Source organism: Eretmochelys imbricata, chromosome 15 (assembly GCF_965152235.1).
Source record: "Eretmochelys imbricata isolate rEreImb1 chromosome 15, rEreImb1.hap1, whole genome shotgun sequence".
NCBI lineage: Eukaryota > Metazoa > Chordata > Testudines > Cheloniidae > Eretmochelys > Eretmochelys imbricata.
Genome location: NC_135586.1, coordinates 27,006,959 through 27,026,577, shown reverse-complemented (window position 1 = coordinate 27,026,577; position 19,619 = coordinate 27,006,959). Strand labels below are relative to the sequence as shown.

The 19,619-nt window shown below is 40.2% G+C and overlaps 2 protein-coding genes across 3 annotated transcripts; both read left to right on the top strand.

The window, feature by feature from the left end:
• The first annotated feature begins 3,306 nt into the window (after positions 1-3,306).
• Positions 3,307-3,441, top strand: LOC144275832 (uncharacterized). Its single transcript, XM_077835361.1, has one exon. It carries the CDS (start codon positions 3,307-3,309, stop codon positions 3,439-3,441), a length of 135 nt encoding a protein of 44 aa, XP_077691487.1.
• A 4,648-nt stretch (positions 3,442-8,089) lies between these two features.
• On the top strand, positions 8,090-16,647 carry DIABLO (diablo IAP-binding mitochondrial protein). 2 transcript variants are annotated; one of them, XM_077834946.1, is made up of 6 exons: positions 8,090-8,205; positions 10,075-10,195; positions 11,134-11,265; positions 13,316-13,426; positions 13,582-13,678; positions 14,760-16,647. In XM_077834946.1, the coding sequence occupies exons 1-6, from the start codon at positions 8,153-8,155 to the stop codon at positions 14,972-14,974; spliced, it is 729 nt and encodes a 242-aa protein (XP_077691072.1). In that variant the 5' UTR covers positions 8,090-8,152; the 3' UTR covers positions 14,975-16,647. The 2 variants fall into 2 exon arrangements, with proteins under 2 accessions (XP_077691072.1, XP_077691073.1); XM_077834947.1 differs by lacking the exon at positions 13,316-13,426.
• Positions 16,648-19,619: the final 2,972 nt, after the last annotated feature.

The following is a 19,619-nucleotide window of genomic DNA, read 5'->3' as shown; positions in this document are numbered from 1 at the left end:
TGATTGCTGCTATAGTGTAGACTTGCCCTTAGATTTCTACCATACTAGTAATATACTCTTAGTTAACATTTTTATTTCTTTGATAAGTACTTGAGGAACATTTGACTTTTTAAAGTATGTAAAAAAACTGAACGGGAAATTTACCACCTGATTGTTCTTACCTCAGGTATGTGTGAGCTCTCCAGTAATAAAGCAGCTGTCAAACTGAGCCCTTATATCTTATTACAGAATAGTGGGCTCATTTCCCAAGTATTGGAATCAATACTTAGCACCTTTGAAAATCAAGCCATAAAGAATTACAAATTGCACCTCTGCAGAGTTCTTTGCCTTCCACTTTTAACCATATACAAACACATTTATAGTACTCAAATATACTAGGAAAGATAAAGTGACAACCATGAGTTTAGGTTTAGTGTTTAAAAAAAAAAATCAAATTGACAGCTCCTCAATAGGCTTTCATAATTTTATTATTTAAATTGATTTTTCTTTCATTTGGATATACATTTTCTCCTGTAATACTGCATCATTTTGATACTGCCTGAGACTGAGAGAACAAAACTGAGGAGAGAGAAGAGTAAAACCAATTAATCTGGTTTTACTAGCCAAGCTAAGTGAAATGTAAAAGGTAATAGCACAAATAGTTAAAAAACAAGAAGTGCTAGATTATTTAACTTTTTCATTTGTACTAAGTTGTTGGTAACTGGACTTGTTTCATAAAAAAATATTTTTAACCTGCGTATCAAATTAAACTTCAACTTTGACCAGAAAGAGCGTTGTGTGTCAGCATATCATTTCTGAATGGACATCAGAACTAGCAGCTAGACTGACAGTTACACAGACACATCAGCTACAGGGTCTCTTCCTGGAAATATGCAAGAAACAAAGTCCAGAGTTGACCAATTCTCCTGGGGAGCAATTACTACTTAACAAGCTTCCTGAGCTTGTTTATGTTCCCTTCTAGCTAAGGTCTTTCTGACCATGGGGTAATAATTTGATAACAAGAGATCCTGATTAAATTAAGAGGCCATTTGCTAGAGCATAATGTCTCAATAGGTAAGAGATTTGATTTGCAGTAGATGCTCTTGCTTCTCTGTGCTGCATATATGTCTGGTTGTTTAAAAGTCAAACCAAACAACCTTTACCTTTTAAATAGGATTATTAGTAACCAATTCACTGAGACTAGACTGACATCTTGACATTTTTTCTGTCATTTTAAAAACCAAACAGTCTCTCTCTCTGAGGCAGAGATTCTGTGGTGTGGATATGTGAAATACAGTATGTACCAAACTGGACTTGTGATATTGCAGAGGTAAGCCTACCTTCATCCATCATTTTTGATAACCGGGCCTAACTAGATCTACAGGCATCCATCCGGTCACGTCCTGTTGATCTTAAGAGATTCCTCAGTTCCACTCCAGTATCATCCTCCTCCTTTTTAATGGCCTGTCTGTGAGAACAAGGCTAAGAGCAGAAAATTATACAAAAAGCAGAATATGCACAATAAAGTATCCAAAAACATAGGAAACTGACTGGTGAAATAAGAAGAAGGAGATGAGCTTAAGATCTGATGCAGAAAAAATAAGGATATTTACGAAAACACAGTGTTAAATGACAACTGGGAGGTGGGGAGTTTCATGCATTTTAAAGTATGCAATATATTGTTCACATCAAAAATCTCCCTAGGATTTATGGCAATACCAATGGTTGGACTGTTCTGTACTGGTGTGCTGTCAGCACAGAGAAAGCAAAGGGTCTATGTCATATATAATAATTGGTCTCTGACCACACCTAGTCCATTAGTACTGGTGCAGGCTGTAAATACAACCTCATTACTCCTGACTCTTCGGATTAGCAGACCAGAAGGGGATCAAACTACATCACCAACCTTTTAGAAACCAGAAATTCAAGAGAAAGCTACAGAACAAAAGCAAATAGAAACTTTAAGAAGTAAATGCAGTCACCTATCCGACGGTAAGCAGTTTATTTATCTCTTTGTCAAGATACTGTTCCATAATTAAATTCACGTAAAACATTGGTTAGTAAATAATTTCCATACTCTGAAAAACTATATCTAACAGATTTTTTTAAAATTGCAGTATTTTAATACACCTGACCATAGCGTGGGGTGTAGGGAGTTTAAAAAAACGTTAAAACAAAATATATATATATTTTTAAAGCTGCTGTTTAGATTTCACTTCATGTTTCTAATTAATCACTCCTTTGTTAAGTGGTAGGATGGAATTCATTTTGCTTCGACTGGAGGTATATAATTTGAAAGAAAAATAATCCTTTTTGGTTAGTATTAGCCTAGTTTCATTTTCCTTTTGGTCATGCATACAAAGGTACAAATATTTTTGCTCTGGTAATTTTCTGATGAAGGATCAACGAACATGCAACTGTAGATGGGGGTAGGATTCCTTACACCTTAAAAGCCTAAGTAAGTAGCAAACAACTATTGCAAATATATTGAGATTTTACATAAAGTTCACTAACTGGTGGCAACTGATTGGGCAATGCACAAATATATATTTAACTGGGGAGGAAAGAAGTTTAAAACATCTTATCCCTTTCCCTTTAAAAATAAAAAAGGTTATTTTAACAGGAGTTATGAAGCTTTCAGATAAATAAATTTATCTTTAATCCCAAATCTTCCCCTGATCCAAAACAAAAAGCCTGCTCTGTTCCTGTCTGTCCATTAGAAGCAATTATAACATTAAATATTAACAGTGGCTTCTCTGGAGGAATTGACCACTTTGATTAGAGCTTTTTGTTGGTACTAATGCACCATCGGCGAATGCTCTAAATACGAAGCTCACCAGCCACATATCAATTGACAGAAGGGAATAATTCCAGGAATTGGCTGGGACGTCATCTGTCTGCTCGTGCCCTAGTGCACCCATATGTATTTTTAACCTTGTTTATTTCTTCCACTCTCCCACCCCACCCCAAGTCCTAAACTGGTTTGTGATCAGATCCTGCAGCACCTTTCAGCACTATACATCCTGAAAACTCTGAAAGAGACTTTCCAAATACACAAACACCGTCCCAGCCTGACACTTTCCCCTGGCAATTAAAAAGCTTCTGACAAACCATAGTGTCTACAGATATTGTTTATACCAGAAGCTATCTGAATCCAGACTTTTCTACATGCAATTAGCAGACTCTCCCTCAGCTCTGCAACCGCCTGCTCAGAATGGTTCATTCTCCCCTTTATTTCTCTTCCTTTCAGATCAGGGTACGTTAGTGGGGAGCAGAGTGTGAGACAACGGCAGAAATCCCATCTGGCTTGTGGTGCCTGGAGGAACCATGCAGGAGTCCTTCGCTGTCCACTTCCTGAAGGTGCTGAAGGAGCTCCTGGCCTTTGTGCTGTTCAGTTACACAGTGCTGATTGGGGCACTGCTCCTGGCTGGCTGGACAACTTATTTTTTGGTGCTTAAGTGACGGCTCCCCTCTATGTTCTTTGGCCACAGACTAGTGCAGAATGTGCAACAGTCACCACCAAGTACCCTGCAGCTGGCATCTGCTCAACAAATAGAATGTCAGTTCATTTTGGCTCCACAAACTTTGCAAGTCTTTGTTTTATTATTGGCTAAATACAACCTTATTTTCTTATGTAAAACAAAAAATGATTAAAAAACACCTTGCTGACCCCCAGTGACTCTTCCACACTCAATCTTTGGGATCAACCCTGTCCCATGCCTGAAGGATCAGAAAGATGGCTGGCAATTTTGTTTTCTGATCAATCTTCTCCTTTTTGACATCACTCCTGAAAATAGCAGCTTGTTGAGGGTGGTGGATGAAAGGGAGGGAGAAAGCCCAGAAGTGGTGCAGAACCATTAGAGTGTGAGTTGGCCTCTGAGCAATCAAGTCCAGACATGTCTGCTTCAATCAGCCTTGTTATGGCGGTAAAGGCAGACAGAGGCTTAACTTTTTAATTTCTGATCCTCTTATTCAGTCCTGGAAGTGCTTCCCTCAAATCAGCATAACGCATGTCTCCTCTCTTTTTGTTTCAACATTTTTATCTGATGGTGTCCAGTTTTCCAGCCTTTCCCACCGGAGCATGATATTAGCATATTTGGAAGAGCTGAAACCAGCAAGGCAAGAGTTTTACTGGGACCATGCTGTATAAGCAAGCACTAAAAATATCCTATGCAACTAACCTGTCCCAGGAGAGAGGGAATAAAGTGACTGGCTAGGATTTTCTGTAATTTCTATGGGTCAGAACTGTTCATCTTAAAATAGCGGTAGGACTAAACAGTGGTATCTGGTAAATCAGCATCACTCCATTGAAGTCAGTGTAAATCAACCCGAAATCTCAAACATGCTGAAAATGTGCACCTTCATAAAGCTGTATTAATTTCTTATGCTTTTATTTAAGCAGACAGAAGTGTAAAAAGGACAAGTGTCCTTGGGAGTTTGTTTAAATAATTCTATGATTTTTAGAAAGAAAAACAAATCCTATCTTTTAACTTTCATGACCTACATGGCATGTTTCCAACTTCTAACAAACATTTTAATAACTGCAAACTACTGGGCTGAAAATGAGCCTACAGAATGGTAAAATATGGGCAACCACATGGTGTTCTTCTAGATACTGCAGTTTACACCAATTGCAGTGTTACAGCAAAACACAGATGTTGTTTTACTGACATCAACATCTTGGTCTAAGGCCTGCAAAGGCTTAGACGTTTTACAGTGAATAGCCCCACTGACTTCAAAGGGAGTCTGAGACTATTCACAACGCGTAAACTTGATCATGTACTGTACATAAGTCTTTGCAGGATCAGGGTCCTAGTGCGCAAGTGATTTCTCTCGTGGTTTGTGTCACACAGGGCAGTCCACTGAGCTGACGTCATGTTAGCGAAATCTGCTTCTAGCTCATTCAAGCCAGGTTTTATGCCACTTAAAATGTATTTCTGTATAAAAATGCTAGAAAAATTAAAGTGAGTAAAAAAATGTCATTTGAATTAAAGAAATTACCACACACACACACACACACACCTATTTCACAGTCCCTGCTCTTTTTAATGTCATCAGAAGTCTGTGGATCTTTGGTCATACACCGACACTTGGCCTGTTGTGCCCTATAACTGAAAATATTTATGACAGAGGGAAAAAATATTTTTCCCTCAGAATGTATTTACACTACTCCCTTCTAAATTAGTGATCTGTTGATGCCCATGACAATGACTGAATAAAAAATAAATAGAACATTTTAACACAAACAGAAAACTTTTAGAAGTCAATAGTTAAAAGTTTGTCCGGTTAATTTACAAAGTGCCGTTCCTGTCTTTAATTTCAGATCATTCAAATTATTCATTACTTAAAGACTAGCAACTTCACTCCCAAGAACAAATGTAGTCATTGGACTTTATAAATAGCAAAGTAGCCCCATTAAAATAATTAGGTGTTTGTGTTGGATAATTCTAGATTACGTGTCAGAAAGGAACAAGAAAAGTTGCTAATTGTAGACTGAGTTTTAAAATGGAAAAATCCACAAAGGATACAGCTGTGTCTATAATGTAAAGAAATGAAGGAAGATATCAGAACGAGCTCTATTAAAAAGTTACCAGGCAAAATTCACACTAATGCCCTAAATCTGCAAGCCATTATGTGGCACAGAGAAGTGAGTTCAAGATCATTATACTCCAGCATGTGTGAGTTGAAGCTGTGCATGAGCATAAATAAGATTAAGCAATAAGGGCCTGACCTAAACCCCACTGAAGTCATTGGGAGACTTTACATCAGGTGCTAAGCATAGTCCACTGAACTGCATTAAAAACAGAGTCAGAGAATGGTCACATCTAAGGAGACAGGCTTAAATATAATACTCACCATGCTAATAGAATGTTTATCTACTTTCTTAGGGCTCAGTCCTGCTACAAACCTGGTGGTCACACAGAAAAAATCTGATTTAGGAGCACATTCTCCTCCGGCAGTTCCTGTCCCTACTTTTTACTTGTACAGACAAGATTCCACATTTGCACTATCCACTTCAACCCCTAAATTCTCTTTACATATACGTATACTTTAAATCAGATGAGTAAGACTAAGTTATTTCACTTTTGATTCCCACTAAGTCATTTTTATGGCATCGATACAGCTTAACAAAAAAGAAAAAGGAAAAAACAGATCTATTTGCCAGAATAACAAGAGGTCAGCACAGACAGGAGAAATAGTTGTTATCAAGCCAAACCATAAGGAAAAAAGTTCAGATGAGCTGACAATTTCTCAGTGAGACAATATTAGAGGCACAACAGCAAACTATCCCAATGCGGAGAAGAGCCAGGCAGACTAGTAAGAGGCCAACGTGACTCCATCAGTTCTTTAATGACTTAAAAATCAAAAATCTAAAAAATGAAAACATGGACAAATTGCTGAGTACAAATCAACAGCTCAGACACGTACAGGCAAAATCAGAACGGCTAAGGCACAAATTAGTTACACCTAGCAAGAGACATAAAAGACAGGAAGAAGAGGGTCTTTAAATAGATTAGGCACAAGAGAAAGACAAAGGAAAGTGTAGGTGCTCTACTTAGCAGGAAAGACAGCAAATAACAGATGACATCAAGAAGGCTGAGGAGTTTAATGCCTCTTTTGCTTCAGTCTTCATTAAAAATGTTAATTGTAACCAATACTTAACATAATTAAGATTTAGATAAGTTAGAGCTATTGAAGACATTTAAGTACTTAAGAAACTAGCTGAAGCAATCTTGGAGATTGTTGCAATTATCTTTGAAAACTCATGCAGGAAGGATGAGGTCCCAGAGGACTGGAGGAGGACATAGTGCCTTTAAAAAGGGGGACAAAAGACCTGGGGAATTATAGCCCTGACAGACTAATTTCCATACCTGGAACAAATTATTAAACAATCAATTTGTAAGCACCTGTAAGATAAGAGGATTACAAGTAATAGTCAGCATGTATTTTACAAGAACAAATCATGCCAAACCAACCTTCCTTCTTTGATAGGGTTACTGGCCTAGTGGCTAGAGGGGAAGCTGTAAATGTGAGAGATCTTGATTTTTTAGTAAGGCTTTTGACACAGTTCCACATGGCAGTCTGATAAGCAATCTAGGGAAACATGGTCTAGGTGAAATTACTGTAAGGTGGGTGCAGAACTGGTTGACAGGGCTTACTCTGAATAATTACCAATGGTTGTTCTCAAAGTGGGGGGGGGGGGGCGTAGCAAGAGGGACCGACCCCCCAGGGGTCAGTCCTGGGTCCAGTACTATTCACTATTTTCATTTGGGTAATGGAGTGGCAAGTACGCTTATAAAATCTGTGGCAGACACCAAACTGGAAGAGTAGACTGGCACTTCAGAGGGCAAAATTAAACTTCAAAACAATCCTGACAAATTGGAGAATTGATCTGAAATCAACAAGAAGAAAATCAGTCAAGATAAGGGCAAAGCACTACACAAGGAAGGTAAAGCCAACAGCTGCTGACGGGGCTGAGCTCGCTGTGGGGCGCATTAACAGGACCACACGCATGCGGTAACTGTCCGGAGACCGGCGGGCAGGGCTGGGCGCCACGCGCCAGGAGCGAGGGGGGGCCAGACCGGAGAGTCCCGGGGAGCCCAACCCAGCGGATCGCGGGTTCGAGACCCGACCTGTGAGGCAAGGCTAAAGCCCGGGGACGTTCAGAGCGGAGACAAGGAGCCCGGGGGCTGGGACCCAGGCCAGCCTTCGAAGCTGTGCGGGGCTGGGACTCACAGGGCGGGGCTCCGTGTCCACGGGCGGCAGCCTGCGGCCAGGGAGCCCGAGGCTCGCCGCCAGGAGACACGCCCCGCTCCGAGGGCGCCCAAGCCCGGTCCCGGTCCCGGTCCCGGCTCGGCTCGGGGATGCGGAGGCGGGACAAAGAAAGCCCCGCAGGGCTGGGGCCGGTTCACGAGGCCCGCCCTCGGCGCAGGGACTAGACAGGCGGCTCTCCCCGCCCGCTGTGGGGGGGGGGAGGGGAGGGGCGGGGCTGCACGCTGGAGACACGCCCCCCCAGCAGCGCGGCGCGCGCACTCCGCGGCTCCTCCCCCTGGCGGCCAGAGCAGTGCGGCTGCGCCGGGAGGGGCGGGGAGAATCGCCGGGAGGCGGAGCCGCACGCCTTTTGGGGGCGGCTGTTACGTCACTTCCGCCGCCCCGCCCTAGTCTAGGGGAGATGGCGGCCGCTGTGCGTAGCCGGTGGTTCCGGTGCTGCTCCGCCCTGCTCAGGTATCGCCTGGCAACCCCCTGCCCCCCCTCCCCCCCCGCTTGAGAGCTCCTCCATCCGCGCGCCCGCCCCTGAGACTCCGGTGTCGCGTCCCCGTGGGCCGCCGCCGCCTGACCCGCTCCCCCGCCTGTGAGCCCGAGCGCCCCCTGCCTCCTTCTGAAACCTCCGGTCCCCTTCCGCCACCGCGACGCCCCCCTTCACGCCTGACCCAGGAGACCGCTGCGCAGCTGCTCGAGCCGTTCGCCGCACCCCTCGGTGCCTCAGTTTCCCCTCCGTAAAGCGGGGATGAGCCCCGCGCTTAGAGATCCGTGGCGCACCAGGGCTAGAGAAATTAAAGGGTCATTGGAAAGGTCTGGCCTTGGGGACTCACCCATTTTGAATGGGCTGCTCATTACAGTGGCTACAAAGGAACTTCGGGCCGCTCCATTTTAATTTTTTTTTTTTTTGTGATACACCCTCAGAAGTTTGAAAATAAAATTATTTTACCGCGCGCGCGCACACACAGCTGCAGGATTATTGTCACAGTTCATGCACACATTTTAACAGATGTGGTTTGCTTAATACCATGAACCGCCAAACACTTAACGCATGCACTTAAGTGTAAGCACGTGAGCAGTCCCACCTAAGTAAAAATATAAGAATTAATTTTCACTATTTGTTTACATTTTCATAATCCTCTCAATTTACCTAGTGAAATTAGGCTGTTCTCACTTTTCTTGAGAGTTGGTCTCATGTTTTGGTTCCCATGAACTAGTGCAGTGTTTGAGTTGTAAACAGGTATGGAGAATGTTTAAATCTAAAACAGTTTTTGTTTGGATCATAAAAAGTAATAAAATCATTTTTATTATTATTTTTAAAGTGTATGCCTAAATTATCTGAGAGGGCCCCTTTAAGTCTGTAGGGTGCTAAAGATGTTAACGTGAGCAAACACTGTTTGCTTTACACAAGAAGTCTCATTGTGTGGGAACTTGTGAGAGTGAGGTGAAGTGGCTTGGCTCATACATTTAGTTCTCACTGGACTGTTTGTTTAATTGAATATTTTTGTAGTATTTTAATATGAAGATGCTATTCTTTCTCTCCTTTTCAGCTAGGTAGGCCACCTCCTCTTATTTGTGATCACATAAGCAATTGCTGTAGTTATACAGGGATGTTATCTGAAGTGATATTAGGACAGAATGTAACTTGTTTTAGTTGTCTTTTAATGCCATTTATCTGCTGCAAATGATAAACCGCCTTCCACAGACCACCGGTGTTCCACATGTCACACTTTGAGAATGAGTTACAAAATGAACTGATCGCGCATTCTCAGAAATCTTACCTGGAAACTATATAAATGTAGTGAGAGACAGAATAGATGCTTTTCACTTTTGGTTCAATACACTACCATACCATTTGATTTGAACAATAAGGCCCTGATGCTACACACCTTTACATTGACATAATCCCATTGACTACAATAGGACTACCTGTATATGAAGTTAAATGTGCATAAGTATTGGTTTCAGGACCTCTGATTATAAACCTACTATTCTGCTTATTTGGCCCTGTTAGTGTATTTTATTATTAATCTAAATGCTTTGTATCCCTGTTAATTATATTAACTGCTGACAATATGCTTATTACTGGTTACAATACACAACGTGTTTAGCTTGTATCTTTCCTTGAGACTGATTAGGTAATTAACTTTAAAACAAACTTGAATTTATTATTTGTATTGTGGTAATGCATAGGAAACCCAGTCATGGACAAGGCTCTGTGCTAGGCAAACACATAGCCAAAAAAAAAAAAGTCTGCCCCCAAAGTCTGCCTCCAGAATATTTATTTCCCCCTGTGCAGCTGTCTGTATGCTTATATTTGTTTCTCATTCCCAGACAAAGTTTTCCTGTTCTGGCTAATGCTAGGAGACGCTGTTTCTCAGGACTGAGTGGCCCATGGAACAAAATGGTGGGAGTGGGTCTTGGAGTAGCCCTGTGTGCAGTCCCTGTTGTACAGGTAAATATACTGGAGTGAATATAATTTTAATATCCTAAGATGTTTGGTGGAAGAGTGTGCTTGTGGCAAATAGACCATTCTCTTGTATTAATTATAACAACCTCCCAGTTATTGTATGATGTTATTAGTATGCATATTGAAGTATGCCTACTGAGCTTTCTGGGACATAGTTGGACATCTAGAAATTCTCTGCATCTTAACTGACTTTTAAAAGCAGCACTAATTTAAAGTGATTCCACTATGAAGAGTATGACTTAAATCCACTCAGCAAGAAACCATAATTCATTTTTAAAGATCAGTGGCAACATAAAGTAGATTTGCCCTAGTATCAGTTGTCACATAACTAAAATACTATTTTATAATACAATTATTGAAAAGTACTTGCTGTTAGCTTGTGATGCCTCAAGCTGCCATGGCACATCATTCAGGAATCCCATTATTAACAGAGCAAACCCCACAATTCCTGGGGGAAAATTTACTTGTGGTCCTGGTATGTAATTAAGAGAATTTCAGCTCTTGCACTTTGCCTGGTGTGCCTGAACTTTTACAACCCACTGATAACCATCAGACAGGAAACAAGATAAAAATGTTTTGCATATAAAAATATCCTGACACAGGCAAATATTGGGACATAAAAATATAAACACTGGTTTAAAAAAAACATTGAAGGAAAAGATGTTTTGGTGAGCTACTTCCTGAAACATGGGCCCTTCAGAGAAGCAGTTACAGGATATGAGTAGAAGAGAATGGAACTATTGGAGTAAGATTTTGTTTTACTTTTTATAAGTTAGTTATTTAAGAGTTAAGGCAGACTAGCAATTTTTTATTTTAGCAATGGCGCCTGTGGTTTTTTTTACTTACCGGAGAAGATATTTTTATCATAAGTTGTCTGTCTTTGAAAACCAGTGTAAAGATTGTGTAAATCTTTTGCCTTTCAGAAACACGAGCCCATTTCTCTCAGTCATGAAGCTTTGATTAGAAGGGCAGTTTCTCTGGTAACAGACAGTACTTGTACTCTTCTCTCTCAAGCAACATATGCATTAATTGAATCATTAACAGAGTATACAAAGGTAAGATGAGTGACTGCCTACATTAGTACAAAGTTAATACTGCAGCAGCTGGAGTATTTAACTCTCTGACAAAGACAAGCTCTAACTGCATCTATTCAATCAGCTCTTATACCTAAAATGGACTTTGACTTCACAAATCAATGTAACAGGGATGTAGAGTTTCTGGGGTAGCAGTTCAGCTTGAATTGGTGCATCACACATGTCAAAATAAGTGAACTGAACAGAACATGTCCCTTGTGGACAATAGAGGAGGTGTTGCTGCGGTTTTGGAGTGTTCGTGATAGAAGGCACGAGCAATTTTTAGAGGTTTGTGAAACTCTTCAGGAGAAGCTTGGGCACGAACTACTTCCTGAAATGTGGGCCCTTCACATGAGGAGTGAGGCTAAATTTTGAAAATAGCAGACTAATAGCTAGACAGAAAAAAACAAAGCCAGATATCAAGCGGTCTTTAAAAAATACATCCATTACCTTCCTGACTTCTTTTCTAGGCAAGAAAAATATGTAGGTTCCATCAGAAACAAGTATTTTTCCCAATCCAGTTAACGGAGTCTGAAACTCCAGAAAGGCCTATTTGAAATGCAGTGTCTTTAAGTTCCAAATTAAGCAGTGTAGTAAGATGAGGCCCTGAAACATAAACTCTTGTATCAGAGGCCCAGACTGAGGCCTGAAGCCTGAACCAAAGTACTTCCAGGCATTGCTAAGCAAAGGCTGGGCTGTGAGCCAGAGGCAGGCCCCACTCACAGAAGTTGGCAAGAAGAGGGCTGCTAGAAGCAGGTGCATCCACACAAGTGATAATAAGAGGAACTTGTGCCAAGATGGCATCAGAACACTCCACAGAGATAACAAGGAACAGGCAGGTGGATCTTAAAGACAAGGTCAAAAGGACAACATGATGGATAGATTTGTTTGAACCAACATGTAAAGGAGAAGCAGCACCCTAATAAGTAAAGGGTGCACCTCAATACGTCAGGAGGGATGAGTAATCTGTTCCTCACCTGTAGAAGAATAGGTCCAGCCTAGAAGGCAGTGGAGTGTCCCGCCACTGACTGAGCTGTGTCCATTGCCAGGGGGCACATATTCGTAGTATGCCCTGTAGAGTCTATAGGAAACTATTACTGTGCTTCGTTTGACAATAAACCTGGCTGGATGTCTTTGTACCTTACTAGAGTCTGGTCTTTGGGGGTTCTCTCGGGGTCTGCTGTGTCAGCTGTCTGCACAGAGCTGGGGCAGCACACACAGGGAACACGCGTGCAGCCGACTGCTGTCATCATCGAACAAAAGCAGAGCACCACACCAGTAGCTACTGACAACAAGCAGAATAGTTGTCCATATTAACTACTGATTAGCATTGCCTTTAATATATCACTGTAGATAAGTAAATGTAGAAACTGAAGACTTACATGCATACAGAGAATTTATCCATTACATGTCATTCGTGCCAATATTTTCAATAAAAAATAAGCAGTTTGGCAATATTTCAGTTCTGAAAGATGTAATGAACTAGCCAGTTTTTGTGTATATGTATTACTGCCCTCTGTTAAATAGAATCAAAGTGTTTGTGTATTATAGGTCCATATTTCAAAGAAAATTCTCTTCTAGCTCGAGTGCTAATAGACTTGCTTTTTCAGCAGGAGAATCAGAGTTCTCTCTCTGCTGTTACTATTAAGTTCCTAGGATATCACAAAACTTGTTTTACAATATTAAAAAACTGTCAATTTCTAAGTTTTCTAGACTTTAATTACAATGAAGTCTTTCCATTTTCAACAGATTTTCATATTAATTAAATTCATGAACACTTTAATACAATACCAGCAAAAGCAAAGTTCAAAAAGCACTTCGGACACTATCCAGAAATGATTTCCTCACTAAATATTATAGGGGATTAAAACAAGGGAAAGTGTTAGATCTTTTCCCATTTTTGTCTACTGTGTAACATAAGCTAATAATGTGAGAGCATCAGCAGATGCAAAATTAGTTTGAACATATGCAAGTACTACTTACTTTGAGTATCTTCATCAAGTAGCTGTGCTAGACTTATTCTCTTTTGTAGGCAGTTTACACACTGGTGTCTCTCTACCAGCAATATACAAATCTTCTTGAAAAAATGAATTCCAAAGAGGTGGATGCAGTATGGCAGGTGATCATAGGAGCAAGAGTTGAGGTAAAGAATTAACTAACTTCTGCAGTCATCAGTGTGTCTCCTTTTTGTTATTTAAGAAGTATTTCTCCATTCATTAATTTAACATGGCTGTAAGAGTGTCTCTTACAAAAAGTGGGTTCAGATAGTGTTACATGGCATTTTGTTTTTAATTATAGATGACTACAAAGCAGCAAGAATTCCTGAAGTTAGAATCCACTTGGATGACTGCTTTACATCTTTCAGAGATGGCAGCAGAAGCTGCATATCAATCAGGTATGCGGGCATTACTGTAATACACTCAGTATCAGCTGGAATTTGTAATTTTTAGCAAACTTTCCCCTGGCGCATAGGCAGTATTTATTATTAAAAAGGTGCAGGCAAGACAGACTAGATCTAAATATACTTAGTTAGTATGCAGACTGAAAAGGAGTACTTGTGGCACCTTAGAGACTAACCAGTTTATTTGAGCATAAGCTTTCGTGAGCTACAGCTCACTTCATCAGATGCATACGAAAGCTTATGCTCAAATAAATTGGTTAGTCTCTAAGGTGCCACAAGTACTCCTTTTCTTTTTGCGAATACAGACTAACACGGCTGTTACTCTGAAACCTGTGCAGACTGAGAACCACATGGTCTGATTTTCAGAGCTGCCAAATACCTGTATCTTCTAGGGAGGACACAGCTGCTCAGTTCCTCTGTATTTTCAGTTGAAGTGCTTAGTACTTCTGAAAACCAGGCCCATAATTTAACACAATCATCTAATTATTTAAATTTAAAATAATAATAATGAAGACCTGATTATTTCATTTAAGGAAATAAGGAAAAACTGCGTTATAAATTTGACTTAAGAAATATTCTTGAAACTAAATATTATATTAATGAAATAGTGAGAAGACTAGGTTGTTCAAGGTTTGGTACTGTAATATAGTTATTCACAGAGTGCAGGTTCAAATTCAGAACACATCACTAGTGACTGAAAGTTGCCACCATGTGATTGATGATTGTTCAGTCTTGGTTTATTTCTCACAGAGCACATGGCCACATCACATAAAAATCACAACCTAATTTTGCATTAATTGGCAATCCGAACTTTGTTGGCAGGAATGTTCTGAGGAAAAATTCCCTTTGTGTCATATGATGATACAGTCTAAAAATATCTACTATATCAAGTTATTAATAGACAATAAAGAGGAGTAAACTGTGATTTGAAAACTGTCTGATTTGCTTAGAACATGAACAGTTTAGTAAAACATAATATTTAATTACCACCAACTTAATCCCTGCCTTAATTGATGGCATTTTATCATACGGGCTGTTTCTGAATGAATTTACTTAAATTACTGTGTTTTTCCAGGTGCAGATCAAGCTTCAGTGACAGCTCACAACCATATTCAGCTGGTGAAAACACAGGTGCAAGATGTAAGACAGCTATCACAGAAAGCAGAGATCAAATTAGCTGAAGCTCAGACAGAAGAGCTCATTAACACAAAAGTTGAGGAATCATCACAGCCATGCAGAATCCCTGAAACCACAGAGGAAGTTGATGAGTCCTATCTTCGTGAAGACTGAAAAAACAAAAAACCTTCTAAATATCACCTTTGGAATATTTGATAGCATACCACTAATTCCAGGCCCTGAGTTTCCCACATCGTTAAGAAAATAGATGTTGGATAAAGAAAAGTCATTGAAGACAGGCATGCTATCTTTATAATTGGTGACAGTGGGCAATAATTCTCTTCCCCACAAATTTGCTATACCTAACCACCAGCCAGATTCAGGTGTTTGAAACTTCTTTATTTTTTAAGTTACCATTATTATAATATGCATTTCCAGTACATTTTTATTTAAGTGTACCACTATGCAAATGTGAAATTACCTGTTAAAGATACTTTGTTGATGAGTGTTTGGGTCTGCTGCCATGAGGGTCTAATTCAGATGATTTAATACTAAACCCTTGCAAATGCCCAATGTCTAAAACTAATTGTAGATTGCAACCAAAGAGGGACATTTAAAAATAATTATTTCTAGTCTGTGAAGCAAGTTAATCTTGGTGTTATATCTCCCATTGAACAACAGAATTACATTTCATAATCAGAAAGTCAGTTTGGTTAACAATGTAGACTTTTTTGTGCCGTTTTCTAATTATTTTGACTGACAATTCATAATGGAAATCTCATTGTTTAATAAAATGCAAACTACTGCACTTAATTGTATCAAAAGATGACAATTGATAGAATTGCTACAAATCTTGGGAATCTGTAGGATCTACACTCAGTGATTACTGTAGTATAGAGTATGGCAGTTGTGTGTATGCAGAGTTGCTTGTAATCTAATAGGAACATAACCAGCAAGATGCAATACAGCTGGTTTTCCAGTGGTAGTGAAGAAAGGATTTTGTTGCTGTGCCACATTTAAAAAACAGTGTTTGTGTCAATAGGGAACATTGTGTTGCAAAGGCAGACACCACAAATAGTGGCAAATGCTATTTGATCATAGAACACAGTGCTCCGAATGTGAATTTTCAAGCAGCATAGCTGCAGTCTGCCCCAAATTGCACAAAAAAAAAAGCTTCCTCCTGGATTGTCAAATGACAATGTTTCACTGCAGGCTGTGTTTTCAAGCCACATTTCAACAGTTCATGAGTATCTCATTTCTTTCCCTTTGTCATTTAAGCAGTTTGTTAATTTCATAAGGTTGTATTTCCCCAAATTCACGTGTTTTACAGTCTGTACTGTAGAATAGTGGCTGCTAGATTTTTATGAAGAACTCCCTTTAATATTTGTGTAATGTTGAATTACAAGACAAATGACTATTGGTAGTAGATATCAAGCCAACAGGTATGGTTTAGGGAAACAGACTTCTGTGTATTAGTAATTGTTAAAAGTGCCATTTTCTACAGGACCCCAGTCTGTGTGAAAGTTCCCTCCCCAAAATTTCTTGATATTCTTGTGTTAGATTATAGGTTTTGGGTGGTACTTACACTTGTTTTGGCATTTATAACTAGCAATGTGTGTTTGGAAGTCTTCCAGCCCAATACCACCCTTCCCTGGGAATATCTTTCTGAACTTCATTTCCGTTTTACCTTTTTAACAAGGGGATCGGATCCCTGTAGCACTGTGTGACTGCAGCTAATGGGGAGTTTTAAACTCTAGTTAGATTACTCTGCACTCTTTTCTTGTGTAGTTTAATCCTCGGTCATTTTAACTCTCCTGCATTAGTAAGAAATAAAATATTTCCTGATATTTGCTTTGTTGTAATCAAATGTTTGGGTTTGCCCTGTATGTGCAAAGTGCATTGGTATCGAATGAAAAGATGTAATAGAAAATAATTTCTCTGCCCCAGCCAGAAGAAATCTTACAGGTGGAGGGTGAATACTTTTGTAACACTAAGTTTAGAGGTTAAATTAAAGCCTATGTTTACCAGTGAATCTCTTCAAAAAAACAGCAAAAAAATTTATGCTTTGGTGATGGTCATAGCAGCCTTTAAGGACCCCTGAATACAGTTCTAGGATGGAGGATTATGGGAACAGAGGGGAGGGGGGAATTCCTTGCAGTTGCACTGTTGGCACAGGGCTCTAAGCAAGCCACACTGCCACACGGGGTCAGCCTCTCTCTGTAACTGCGCTGTGTGAACAAAGGTAAGTAGCTGCTGATTAGTTGGTGGAGAATTCCGGTGCCAAGCCATTTATATTTATCATCCAAAATTGCACGTACTAGCATTGTTGAATATACGTGTACTTGGTACTGGCCTCTTGTGCCTGCCACGGTGCCAGTGTAGCTCTGTCACATGTTTTTGTGGCAGAGAATATCAAGAAAAGATTGGATCCTATTTATGTAGTTCCCTTTCTGAGTCAGACTTCCCACCCAAACCAGCTTGTTTCCCTCTCCTCTGTGATTGCAGTTGTAAAGCAGCATACACCCACTTGTAAGAATACAAAGAAGGTGGAAGGGGGAAAAAGGTAACTTTTTCAGCCCAGTACTGTTACAATATGCTGTTAGCCCATGTTGAGAGGAGGATGAAGGAAGCCATGTAAAGAGGAATGCTTCACCTTCTTGATGAAACCATGGCAAGCAGCATAGACAGACAACTTGCTTGTTACAGACAATAGCCAATACCTCTGCACCTGTAAACTCAGCCCTGTAACATGAGTCATTAACACCCAAACCAATTTGTCTACTTTGCCATTGGAGAGAGGCATGGTAGAAATCTTAGTTAAACATGAATGGAAGATAAGCCCCTTTCAAATGTATCCTTCTGTGAACCACATTTGAGATGACAAGAATTAGTGTGGTTGGACTTTGATCTAGTCTTTATTTTTCCAACACCTGTTTGAATACACTCAAAATTGATCGGCTCATAGATGCTGGAGCTTTTCACTGAATCAAAGTCCTTTCCAGTCCTATCTTCTGATTGCAGCTTATCGCTGCATGCTTAAGTTAGTTTGTACAGTGCTTGGAGAGGCACACGAAACATTTCTTACAGTATCTCACTGAATTTGTATCTGGGATTGTCTAGGGTAACAAAGAAATGATACAGTAGTATTTCATAAAAGGTACCAACTCCTGTCCTGGATAGTGGCACTGATACACACACGAGATTTACACACCTCTGGAAATGGATAAAAAGCGCCCACACAGAATATCAGTGTCCAGTGAACAATCTTCCTCCCTCTCTCCTAAAAATCCAAGCATTAAGTTTTACTACCCTACCTTATGCCTTGGTTACAAATAGAGCAACATAGAAACATTTTTCAGACTTAAACACCTTCCTAACCATGTTTTTAACCCCTACATCAGGGATTACTACACCTGAATGGAAATGTGGGAGGGTACAGTAGTATTCATTAGAGACTTAATACAAAATCAGCTGTGGCCTAAAATTTAGGTTTATGTAAAGATGAACCCACATTATGGGCTAGTCTCTGAATAGCAGTTCTGCTTTCGTACATGCTCCTCTTCAACCACTAATCTATTTATATTAATCTCTTCCTAGATGCTTACACAGGAATTGCATGCTTATTCCATGGCAGAGTCCACTACAGGAACAGTGAGCAAGTATCTGTCATACAACAGTGACAAGTGGACTAGTATCCAATGTTACAATCCCTGATGCTTTCAGACAACTACAACCCTAAGTAAAATGGTGAGACCCTCCGACACCAAAAGGGAATTGACAAGAACATCAGAAGTAACTAGAAAGGCAGTTCAGGTTAAGCACTAACAAAAACAAGCAGAGTAGTGACAATGAAGGCATAATACACTGGCAAGCAGAAACCCACAACAGAAGAATCCATTGATTTGGTGTAGTTTAAATAGTCTTGTCATAAACTTTAAAAGACAGGGAAGCAGAAATGTCTTGCTTCTAGTACCAGCTCTGTCAGACTCTCCTCTCTCTGGCCTTGTGCGAGGATGTAACTTACCCTCTCCATCCCTCAGTTTCTCTTGATGAGAGACCTCCCTGCAGTGGATCTCAAAGCACTTTACAAACATAAATTAAGGACCATCTCACATCTGTGTGGTAGAATTGCCCCTCCAGTTGCAGGTGCTAAGGCCACACAGTAATCAGATGAGAATTAAGGTCTCTCTCTTCCAAGAGCACCACTTTACTGCCACTTCCAGGCCTCCTCCCCTCACCTGCAACACAGCAGTGCAAGGATGAATTATTTCATGCAGTTGAAAAGCTCCATATGAGTACAAGGAGGATGGGTCTTCTTTAACTTTACTCAAGGGATTGACTCAGATAGTAGCACCAAGGTGACATAGGACCTGTGTAGGCATTTATACCATACTCCACCACAAGGCCATTAATTAGCAAGTCCCACTTCCCACAAAGCCTTACAGATGTATTTTCCATTTGCAGTTGTGTAACCTCTGATGTAGGTAGCTGTCAGCTAACCCTGGATTTCCTTTTGATATTCTCATCTCAGTTGTACTTCCAGTAGAACAAGAATACTCAGAATGTAAATACTTTCAAAACAGTATTTATTTATATCTGCTGTTAAAAAAAAGCCGTGGTTATTACAGTGATTAATAACGATTTGTTTCTTCTCCCAATCCCATTGTCAAGTATTTTTGTGCAAAAATTCCAATGCCAGTAGATACATTCAAGGAAAAAGAGCTGGTTAGAAGTCAGTGCTATCGGAACTAAGTACCTTGTGGCATAATGGCTGTGTTAAGAACAGACAACAGAGAGGTTTCTGGACCATTTTCTCGGT